At 37.6% G+C, this 12,554-nt stretch overlaps 1 protein-coding gene across 1 annotated transcript in view; it reads right to left on the reverse strand.

Moving 5' to 3' along the window:
* fmn2b (formin 2b) overlaps window positions 1-12,554 on the reverse strand; it is an 85,747-nt gene that overhangs the window by 59,742 nt on the left and 13,451 nt on the right. Inside the window, exons 4-7 of the mRNA XM_088610154.1 lie at window positions 10,556-10,706; window positions 8,711-8,772; window positions 3,795-4,867; window positions 3,112-3,256 (exon numbers count right to left, since the gene is read on the reverse strand). Coding sequence (XP_088466280.1) covers window positions 3,112-3,256; window positions 3,795-4,867; window positions 8,711-8,772; window positions 10,556-10,706 — 1,431 coding nt within the window. The remainder of the gene's footprint in view (window positions 1-3,111; window positions 3,257-3,794; window positions 4,868-8,710; window positions 8,773-10,555; window positions 10,707-12,554) is intronic.

Below are 12,554 nucleotides of genomic sequence, written 5' to 3' on the forward strand. Positions count from 1 at the left end.
GCACAACATGAGAAACGTAGGATGGCAGAGCACAGCAAAAATGAAGCAAACTGACATTTTTAACATTCCTAAACAAAATGAATGAACAGGTTACACTAAGAAACAAGCTCAAAGAAAGCAAAAATGATTAATGAACCACAAACGGCAGCATTACAAAATACATCCAAATCAACTTAAAATCAGTATTTTGTTTTATGTTAACTAAGGAATATGCTAAAGCTGTTTAACAGCTGTGGATTCCCACAAGGAAAATACAGCTGTACATCTGGAACAGAGCTGAATTGAGACAGCTTACATGGTATTAATAGTGACAAGTAAACTGAGAGAAATCTCAGCAATGGTAACAGGACAGTTTAACAATCCATCTCGTTTAATTTCTATTCAGAAGCAGTACATTATTCTTAATGAAAATTTTAAGAGCTGCAGGAACATAATGATAACCTCCATCTTCAACATGTTTCTTCAATATTACATGCTTTCTAAAACTCTACTTATCTGATAATGAAACCTCTTTTCTGGGAAAGGAAAACTGATCAATCCTAGCAAGCAGTAGCTTTATGAATTAACTAGTTCAGGTTGTGGAAGCTCATTTATATTATGTAACTCCATGAAATTTTGTATTGCAGAAGTAAGGCCCTCAAAGCCTTTATCTTAAATCAACTAGACATCTTTACCTCCTAGGGTGAATTTGTGTTAAACTGAATGATAAATTTCCGTAAAATTTTCATAACATTTCAAGACTGTGATGGAGTTAAGGTAAAATATTGTTACAGCTTTGGGTGACTTGAGAAGCGTCTCTTAAGATTTTAGATAACGTTTGTGACACTGGGAAGACTAAGTACTTCTAACTTCAAAGCAGAGAGGATGTTTGCTGCGGTCTGAGGGGTCCCTTGAGTAGAAACAATAGTAAAGTTTATCTTAATATGCCTAGGCAAGCTGTGGATTAATGATTGCAAAGGAGCAGGGCAGAAGGCAGAAGTTCACCTTAAGAGCACAGAAGAGAGAAAGGAGGAGAGGCAGGAGGAAGAAGAAATGATAGCAGAGAAAAGAGAGAGGTCCAGAAGAAAGGGGACTTGGAGCTTGCGCCAGTCGAGAGCCCCTACTTCTTGGTCATCCAAACAAAACCTGACTGGACCCTCAGTATCTGAACCCTGTCAGAGAGAGCATGCTATTCTGTGTTTTTATGGAACTGGGTTTTCTGGTACCTCAGTTAGAAACGTCTTTCCTGTTTAAGGTGCATTTTATGGATAGGGATATAGGCTCCATTTATTTTGTGGCATCCAGGGTGCAGAGAGAGAGATTTAACTGCAGGTTACTTGTTATTTAGTTAGAAGGCAGCTCATCTCTTGTGTGGCCTTTGTAGGCATATTGAAAGTTTAGTGCTTAGTAGCAGTCTGCGGTTTTCTGGGTGACCAGAATGTTAGGCCTCTGAAACACCTTGTCTGTAAATACTGTGTATAAAGTAACTTGTGTGTTGTATGTAGTGTAGTTTGTGTGTTTTGTCATGATAATAAATATTTGTTTTAACAAAGTGTGCCTGGATTATTACTCCTCTCAACAAAGCTATGCCAGAGAATAAAGACTTCACATGCCTCTAATTACAGTATACCAGCCACTCAGGTACTGTATAGAAATTGCTTACAAGTTGGGGGTTATGAATAATTATTTCACTGATTGACTAAACCGCTTGGTCAATGTCTGATTTTCACCAGTTTCATAACAATATCAATATCAGACTTTCTGTTCATTGTCCCACTTTAACCATTACATTTCAGATTTTCAGAAAAATAGCCAAAACTTACATGTTGTAATGATTTGTCATTGCAGAAAAAGCAAAAGCAGTTATTTGAAGCCACATCTACAATATTGTTACCACAGCCACCATCTGCCTCTGTGTAACCACTGTTTACTTACCACACCAGTGACTGGCTCCACATTTTATTGTTTTCAGGAGCAATAATACTAGACCTCATGCCACATAATTTCTGCCTGTATATCACATCCTGATATCACCAGTTATACAAGCAAGAAATACCTACAACATGTTTCAGAGATTCTGGAAACTCCTTTTCCAGATTCTTTAGTCATGAACAACCCAGCCAGCCCAATGAAATTAGTCAGTTGGCTAAAAAAAAAATTAAAGCACTGCACAGACATTTACAGTACCTGGTTGAGTTTTGAGATTTTAGAAAAAAACAGCATTTTGTGGACCTTACTTTTGTCATACACACTTATCTGCTCATTAGAGTATCATACAGTACTTACTCTATAATGCCCTCTCAAGAACTGGAAGATGTGTTCTATTCCATGCTCAATTTTGTAAATTGATTTTAGTTTTATTTTTGAAGTTAACTTCTGTTTGACTATAATTAGTATTTTTTATTGTGGAATAATTCTCCACAAGGACTGTTAAAAGTATAGAAAAACAATTGGATTCCTTAATATGATATTCTTTGACAATGCAAATAAAGGACAAAATATGTATAAAATATTTATTATTTATATAGGTCTCTAAAAGATTTTTAACTATACCAAGAACATAGAAGGATAAGATTTCCTTCATAACTTCAAGGCTAGAGCAACTTTTTGTAAATGATCTTTTTGGTTACTTTAGCTATACAAGACTGTTTTATATTACTCTTTTCACTTCAATGGTAACATTTTGGCAAAAGATTAATGCAATGCAAATCACCCAATTAAAGCACTCAAAACCAATATCAGTTTATGTACTGTATTCATGTGGATGTCACCTGGTTTTATGTAGCAATACTGTATATCCACATACACATACATTTTACTGGTCCAGTTTATATTGTCATTAGCACAGAAGAACATTCTTTGCACCCTCCAACAGACTACCTTAATATAGTCAATATTTCTCTTTAAAAATAGAAAAATTAATATAGTATCTACTATGGAAATTGTAAATAGTACAATGGCTGTCTTACAGAAAAGCCCCATGCAATAATCTGCAGTCTGAAATCCTAACAGTGCAAATATTGCAAATTCAATATTTACCAATAACTTCATAATGTATTGTTTTTATTAGGAAGTAAGTTGTACATCATAAGACTTTTTGGTAAATCAATGTCCATAAAAAAATGAACTCACCTGCTTCGCCTTGGATTTTGTGTAGGTATCTGATAAAGGCTTCTTCTTCTCCTTAACAGCTGTTTTAGAAAATAACTCAACAAACTCATTAAAGTCTACAGATGGCTCCTCAATCTTCTCCCACACCAAAGGTCCACTTGATTCCCTTAGAAAATAAAGAACAAGAACAATAAAGATAAGTCTTCATCCTTAATCCTTGTTCTACAATAATGCAGGTATTACACACAAGCAGGTGTATTCAGTACCATAATGCACACACCTCAAACTAAAATGTTGGAGCTACTCAAACAGATCTCCCAGATATTGTACATTTCATTTCATTCTTAAATTTCCCTTTAAAACAAATACCACAATTCAATTTCCGTCATTATCTTTTTTGAGCAATGCACTGTGTACAGTAAAAACTAAAAACAAAACTATCAAACGTTAGTGCCAGACGCTGTTAGTTTCAATGGGCAGATTTTGAGTGCTCTCCAAAATGATCATGGAGGTTTTGGGTTTTAAGAATACTTTTCATATTACAAATGGTATGCAACATTCAACTGAAAAGGCTTAGCAGAGATCTACTGCAGGTAGTGGAGGCAAACAGATTGCATACTGGTTGATTCAAAAGCCTGAACATGTGCAAGCAGAGAAAGCACATTCTCACATTGTTTTCTACAGAAGTGCGTGAAAGAAATTACTTTCTTGCGTGCAGCTGAATCCTCGTCCAATACAATGGCTTCATGGGGCGCGGAGGTTCAATCATGGTCTTCCTGGACCCTCTGTCCTGGGCCATTCCCAGGGCAAACAAACCAGCTGGCAGAGGCGGGGGGAGAGAACCGAAGGGTGGAGGAGGGGGTGGGGGCCCTGCACTGCCTGGAGCTGAAGGGGGCATCATTCCAGGTAAGGGAGGCGGAGGTGGAGGGCAAGAGCCAGGTAAAGGAGGTGGGGGAGGAGGAGGTACAGGGGCACCTGGCAATGGCGGAGGGGGTGGGGGCGGAGGTACGGCACAGCCCGGTAAGGGCGGAGGGGGTGGCGGCGGAGGTACGGCACAGCCCGGTAAGGGTGGAGGGGGTGGCGGCGGAGGTACGGCACAGCCCGGTAAGGGCGGAGGGGGTGGCGGCGGAGGTACGGCACAGCCCGGTAAGGGCGGAGGGGGTGGCGGCGGAGGTACGGCACAGCCCGGTAAGGGCGGAGGGGGTGGCACTGAGACACCAGGCAAGGGAGGAGGAGGAGGAGGGATGGGTAGGCCAGGAAGGGGAGCAGGATAGGCCTGGATCCCACTTTGTCCTGATGCAGGAGGCAGTGAAGGCTGTTGCTGCTGTTGGCACATACAGACAAACCCCTGTGCGGTTTTTGGAGACAGAACTAAGGAGATCTCTGAGTGATATGTTGGGGTGTCAGTTCCAAGCTGTAGTTGGGGAACTGAGTCAGTCCCATTGGGAAGTACTGAAGAAGAGGATGACATTCCATCCTGTAAAGGCACTTTGAATTTAAAGCTTTCTTCCACTGGTGAAGTCTGTACTGATTTTGCTTCTAAGCTGCTAAGCATGATCTGTTCTTCAGTTTGAAGGTCAACATCACAGAAGTCTTTAAAGGCTACCTCTCCACTTCCACACTCCTGATCTTTAGTGCAAATATCCCTCTCCAGTGGTGTATATTGTTTTTCCAGCTCTGCTATTTTGGTCCTTAAATCCTCAATGGTCTGCTCCAGCTGTTGAATAACGTTCACATGCTCCTCCTTGAGTTTAACGGTTTTCAGCACAGATTCCTCCTACAAAAAAAAAAATGTGATTAAATGATGTACTGTAACTTTGTCAGGTTTTCAAAAGCAACCGACTCCATACAATGCAAGATCTGATGAAACACCATCAAGACTTAATTTTAAAGCAACTGTGGGATACATTTTGGAACAGAAAAACAAGTTTGCAAGTATGAATACTTTTGAATGAAAAATAAACACCTGAAAAATGTGTATACTGTAGAACTAATGAAGCTACACATAAGTTTCTACATTTTCCTGAAGACTAAAAAAATCATTAAACACCAAATGAAAATAGCACACTGCATCTCAACTAAGAAATACCACTGAGAGCTATTTGGTTACAAAGCTGCAGTGGATAAGTCAAAAGTAGTTCAAAAGTCTAGACTCCTGGGTTTAAGATTTGGCTCCTTTCGGAGAAACTGAGATTCCCCTTAAGTATTGGCCTACAACGATTAAGCATCAAAAGCTTCAAAGAGCCCAGACAATGAATGCAGTGGCACAAGTTCAATGCATATACCCTGGATGCATGGTTACAATCGCAATAAAATCTGTCTTCACTTTGGCTGGAAGACATTTAGGATGCTATTACAGACTGTCACGCTAAAACACAGTTTCCTTTTGTACACAAACAGTCACATATCACATTTGATGCATGTACCTGATACTGCATTTCTGCCTGAAAAGTATACAGTATCAATAGGTATCCTTTAAATTTGCTGTGTGGCTGGAGATGAGGTTCTTTTTCCATTTAATATTTAAGTACTGCAAAACACATTTTTACTAATTCCAGCTGCATCTCCTACATTGCAAAAGGAATTAATAAAAACTATCAAAGAGAAAAGCTCCTTAAATTGCGCCAAGGCAACCTAGAATGTCTGTAATCACTTTTTTTATTCAATTAAAACAGGATGGCCATTTTCTTCACATCAAAATACAGATGTCTGTTGTAATTTAAATATTTAATTACACTATTTATTTTGATTGCATATATGGGCAGAGAGATCCAAAGCCAGATCTCTTTCCCCCAAATGTGTTACCTAGAGACGCTAGGAAATTAAGACCTCTTTCCAACTGCGCCTATGCTGAAAAACTAAACAAATTATATTTACTACGGTGTCTGGAATATATTTACAAGGAAATTCCTGTTGAATCAAATTCACATTAATTTTTACTTAAATTAAACAATGCTGTTTACTACGTTGAATTCTGTGGAATTTAACAACCTCTAACTGGCATCTGTTGTTTTCAAAAAGCAATCATTCAATTTTATTAGTTTTTTTTTCTAGCAACAGTAATGATGACATTTTGCAATCTTTTAAATATTTCTCTAGCATAACATTTATTCCCCACTGAAGCAGACACTGTAATAGAGGACATTTTGTAATGCACCAATTACAAAAACACTAGTAATAATTCTACCAAATCATGTATATACTGTATACAATGGATACTATCACCCTTTTAAACTGTCACGATTTTTTGCAAGTCAAGACAACGTTCATTTTGCTTTTCTGCTTTGGCTATCACAATCAAACTGAACTTACGGTATATTGATATACTGCAGATTTAATTAAAATTATTTTATGATGTAGGCATTTGGAATTTAACTATATTTTGCCTTAATACATATTCAAGTTTAATAATACATATGCTAGTTTAAAAAGGTTACATTTTTATTTCACTAAGCTAATTTCCAAGTGAAATTTGGAAAGCGGTGACTAAAAATTGTAATGCATACCTCAGACAAGAAAATTACATCAATATAAGGCAAGCTAAGAACCACATTTTTAAATTAATGAACTGCATCGCATTAGTAAAACTAAATAGTTAAAATGAAAACCATCGTTTAGAAAAGGCTGAGTATTCCTGGCTACCACAATAATCAGCTGGTTTTAACTGGATTTAAAACAGATTTATTTTCTCATCCTCTCCTCACAGCTGCTACCATATATAGCTTTGCAGTCAAGCTCTTGCAAAAACGTTAAACCTTTTTTATTTAGTTAAATATTTCAAGTATTTTTACTTTCCCAACTGCTATAATGTAATCTTTTTGACTAATAGAGGTGCAATTAATATAACTAAGTAATCATCTGTATGTTATCTGTGGAACTCTAAGTGTAATTTAAGTAACCTGCATTCATCATTAAACCAAATGTGATTTGCAATTTGCTGGCCTGAGTGTACTTTAACAATGCAGTTTTAAAGCTGTTGCTGACCCCTACTGGTATTCACCAGAAACATTACCGCTTTAAAAATGTCTAGACTGAAGGGTGCTGAACTCATTTTGAGGTAAAATACAAATGCAATACATGTGGGTCAATCTTTAGTTGAACAGGAATGTTTTTAGTTAACCACCTTAATTAAAGTATAACACAAACTCTTAAAACAAGTATCCTATTAACTGCATGTACTGTATAAAAATCAATCATTTTGATGAATAATCGATTCCACCATAAAACTAAGCCTACTAATTTTCAAATTTTCTTTGTAGTAGGCAAATGCTTATTCAAACCAATAACTGTTCAATACACATTTAATAAGATTCTTTGTTGTGAAACTGCCTATGGGATTTGCTAAACATTAGCTAGTTTCCATTTAAAGAAATCACTTAGACAAGTGATTAAGAACTCTATCGTTTAACCTTTTTGAGTATTATACATATTCTAAGATATTAAAAATGTCCAAAGACCACACAAGATCAATATTAACTAAAGGCTACAGAACAATGTCAAATTCATAAGCTATTTCACATTTTATTTTTCCCCTTTACCACACAAAAGTAATTTCTGAAAAATGTAATGCATTTGTTTAGTTCCTAAAGTATGCACGTCCTTCTTTGAAATGTAGTTTAAAAGGTGCAGCAGACAGCACAACCACAGAAAAACCTAAACATTTGTTTTCCAGATGTTTTGGTTCCTTCAAGTCCAGGAAAGAACTGTAATGTAAACAGTACAATGAAGCAACAAATCCTAACAGAGAAAAGGCTACATGTTCTAAGCAGAACATACCACATTACAAAAACACTTGTTATAATTATACCAAAACATGTGCAGTATGTATACAATAGATATTTTATATATTTGTAAATAAATAACATGCTTAATAAAAAATCTGGTATCAATGCGCAAATGGAAAGGTGGCTTGATGAGGAGAATTTGTTTCCCCGTAGACATTTGGATTTTGTTTTTTGTGATGCTGTGCCAGACAGATCACTCCAAGCCATGGTTAGTGAAAAACAAAAAGCTAGATCTGGCATGCAACCCCTTTGGTGATAACCTAGATTCCTTTTTACCACCATTATTTCACCAGCACCATTCCAAGTCACCACAATATCACTGGCACATCTGCAGAGACTGCAGCAGCGCCTTTTCTTTTGGTAATGCAACTAGATTCGGTGTTCTCCGTTTTATTACAAAAGCAGGTCATGTCATACAACTTTTTACCTTCCAGGGTGGATTATATAACAGTTTGCACATGTCTAACCCTGAACCCCCATAAAAAAAAAATCAACATTGCAGCCCAATCTTCAGAGATCAATACCGTGTTCAACTACAGTATAAATAATAATAATAATAATAATAATAATAATAATAATAATAATAGCTTACACTTATATAGCGCTTTTCTGAACACTCCACTCAAAGCACTTTACAGGTAATGAGGATCCCCTCCACCACCACCAATGTGCAGCATGTGCACCTGGATGATGCGACAGCTGCCATAGTGCGCCAGAACGCTCACCACACATCAGCTACTGTATTAGTGGGGAGGAGAGCAGAGAGCTCACCACATCATCAGCACATTTGCTGATGTAGCTGGTGACTAAATACACACTGTGGCAGGAAAGCTCACCTGAAGCTCAACCACTTCCTCCATTTGTTGTCTCTTCAGTCCCAGTATCACTGCTTGGTGCTCTAGAACGAGGGAAAGCGAGGGTGAACCAAATTTCATTTGCACCACAAAGAAACCCAAAGTAAAACCTACTGTAGACAATGCCATGCAGAATGATTCAACCCCTTCCAATACTGTCCTGTTTTATTCATTTACAAATGTATACCGTCAACTTTTTAAAATGAGTATTTTTCATCAAAACGTGAATGCCCAAACTACACTTATTTATATTTTATTTACAAATTATGAGGTGTCTACATTATTTGTAATTGAACAAAATGAGACATCCATTGGAAGGAACACAATTTTGTAAGGCCTTAAAACTGGAAAAAAAAATATTTCAGTGTTATAATGCAAGTAGTGTTAGGTGGTGTACAAAATAATGTATAGAATATTGTTCATTCCCCACTGGTAAACATGCTTTTACCCATGCAATAATATTTATGATATTTAAAAAATTACCAAGAGTGGTAAAACCCTCACTAAATTCCTCAATTGTTTGCTTAAGACTCACCTGTGTGTAATTGAGCAATTGGTAAGAACAAACAAGAATCTTCTAGTCTGTCAACCCTCATGCTATTAGTTTTAATTCCACAGTGTCTTCAAATAGAGTGCTTCAAGACGCTCAAAAATTCAATCATTACAGTTGCCTACGGGCAATATTTTAGTATATCCATATGCAAATCAATTTTAAAAAGGGAAGATCAATTTATTGCCAATATCAAAAATGAATAAGACCATTGAAGAGTGAATTCATTCAACTCCTTCCATACAATTCCAATAGCTTTTGGAAAAATTGAAAAATATTCTTCTGTCTGGAGCTGTTTGACAATGCTTATTTCTAGTATTGTTTAGATACAATTTATTCGGTTTCATTTGCACTGCATCTTTGGAAATGGAGATTTACACAGTAACTGTAATCATGGATTACTTGTCACAGCATTCCAATTGAATTTTATTTGGAAGAAACTTAGGGAAGATGAGGGATAATAACTTATAATACAGTTTTTAAAGCTGACTGTAACAAATACATTCTGGTTCCACCGTTGCCCTAAGTCCTAGGGTTTTCAGGCAAAATCAGCATTGAAACCCCAAGCTTTATTCAAACAATTGTTGGAAATGTTGGCGCAGGGGGTGTGCTGGGAATGTCAATGTGTCTGAGCTGTGGTAGTCAGTGACTTGCTTGGCGTTGCTAGGCAACCGCAACACTTCTAGGACTTCTAAATGCATATGCACAGATAAACAGAAGCTCAAGCAAACCGAGGAAAGTTTTAAGGAAAATGAAAAAAGTCTCGAAACTTTTCCCATGCAGAAACCCTATGATGCAAGCAGCACACTTCTGAAAACTGTAAATAATAAATCCAACCAATATGAACAATTACTCACCATAATCATCCTCTAAAAGTATTTGTGCATGAAGTAAGGTAAAAAGATCCAGTTAAGAAATTCACATCTTGTACCATGTTTCAGTTACATCTAAAAGATTTACACATTCAAACAAAGCTCTTAGAGCAATGAACCACTATCATAATAAAAGGATTCAATTTTTAAAACCAACAAATGGAAAGCACACGATGTTTATAATGAATAATAGATCTTAGAATGGAGAAAACAGAATATTGTAGTATATATTTTATTTTTTTAGAGAATGAAAAAAAAACCTACAAGCTAAAGCAAGACCAGACTGAAACGGGTCTTTAAACGGACACTTGTTATAGTAGGAAAAAAGGGCCCTAGCTGCTTTAATTCCAGAAAGCTGTGGCACACAGACCGGGTCTGTGCACGTGTACATGCTAATGAACGTACCCGCTTCTGTGTACTTGAGCCCCGGTTTCTCTTCCACTCCCGATTTCGGCGGCGGCCATAGTGCCTGGATGCGTCCTGGGACGCGGCCCTCGACGGGGTCGAAAGAGTGTGTCGGCTGACTCACAGCTGCCCAGGTGTACAGCTGGTCTTGCTGCGGGGGAAAAAAAAAAGACTTTAGGAGACATTTCCTCTTTGTCCCGAGGGAAGGGAACTGAACCGGTTTTTGTTCATTCGGGAAACGTAGCGGTAGATGGGGTGAAACAAGGAGAGACTTGGACAGGGTCAGAAACTGTCTCACTTAAAAACAAAAAAAAACTTCAGGGGAATTCACCGAATGACGGGAGAGGCATGAAAAGTGGCACAGCAGAACTCGTTACTTTTTACAGTGTATTACAGACAAGACGAACACTGGGCTGTGGGAGCACAGCAGGCAGTGAAACCGAGGTAATTCTTTCTGCAGCCGCCGTGAAATACGGAAAAGGTCATTAATCCCAACCTGTGTTGGCAAGGTGATATTGATGGTAAAGTCTAACTTGAGATGTGATCCTCCCAATGTTACAGGGACAGTGTTTTGACAAGCACTAAGGTCTCTATACACACTTTAACTTTAACATTGTGAAGAACTAGCCTGCTGCACCTTCTAGATATTCCACAATCAAGCACCTGTGTGATGAGTTTGATAGACATATTAGCAACAGCTAGTGAAAAACCAGACGGCCTGGCAGATTCTTTATATGCTGTACTGAATTGATTAACATCCTAGTACAATGTCTCTGTCAGTCTCACCCACACCTGTGTTCAAGCTAATGGAGGACTCACTGAGTGCTGCTTGATTATACTCTGATGAACCATTCCTTTGCAACAAAACTGATTTACAGTAAGACCCTGATCAGTCCAGACAGCAGACCCTTTCACTGAGCCATAGTCTAATTTTAAAACCAGCAAACCTGCATGTCTTTGGTGTCTGCACACTTCCAAACACACGTTTCTAACCATGCAATTGCTGTCAAACATTGTTCACATTTTCACCCTGGAGATAAGGTGGAGTTCAAAAAGGAACAGGAGCTTTAAAAGTTTCTAGAGACGTCACAACCTCTCCTACTTATTGCACTTGACTAAATGTTCTAAAATATTCATCGCAAAAGTGATTTCATCAGATTTTTAATATTGCTAAAAGACTCAAAAAATGATCAAATATTATTTTCAGTTTAAAGGGCAATTAGGAATTAACATCTCAGACCAGCCACTATACTACTAAAGATCTACAGTACAAAGGAGCTTGGGTCATTTTTAGGTGACGGACTTAGCTGAAAGTTAATACTTAAAATGAATTGCTTAATAGCTTACATTATAACATGACTTTCTCCCTTTCAAGGATGAACAGTCATATGCAATCCACAGGCATGTGTCACATACAAAACATACAAAGTGTAGTTGTGAAAAAACACACTAAGTGGGGAGGGATCAACCAGGCATGGAGAGGATAGTTCTCTCAGCTAAATGTACTACAGCAAACAAATACAGATGGATACATTCTTACAGTATTACAATAATCATTAAGTATGAGTGAAAACCACAGTGTTGACTGATAGCTCCTTGACTGCACAACGCTATAAAGAATGTTCTTGCTCCACATACTGCGTCAAACCCTGTGCACACCAGAGTATTGGCTGCATTTTGTTGGACGATTACCTGACCTATCATTTTTAATGTCTTAATTTTGCCAGTCACATTTTGTAACCTCCATGTTTATACAGTATGGCCCAATGTCAAAAGTACAACTTCTTCTCTTATGCAGAGATACTCCCTCAGCTAAATTGTGAATGACAACGCATGGCCATAATGCACACTCTCCTCTTAATAAATAGTTAATGGCTTAGAGTAGGACATTTTCAACCCTGAACCCGGAAAGCTCAGGTAACACCTGAAACGGGTATCCTTTTAATCTTCCTATTACGATGGCTTCTGTTTCTTTGGACACATGACATTGTTAGATTTG

The sequence above is a fragment of the Lepisosteus platostomus genome, chromosome 17 (assembly GCF_059453375.1).
Source record: "Lepisosteus platostomus isolate fLepPlt1 chromosome 17, fLepPlt1.hap1, whole genome shotgun sequence".
NCBI lineage: Eukaryota > Metazoa > Chordata > Actinopteri > Semionotiformes > Lepisosteidae > Lepisosteus > Lepisosteus platostomus.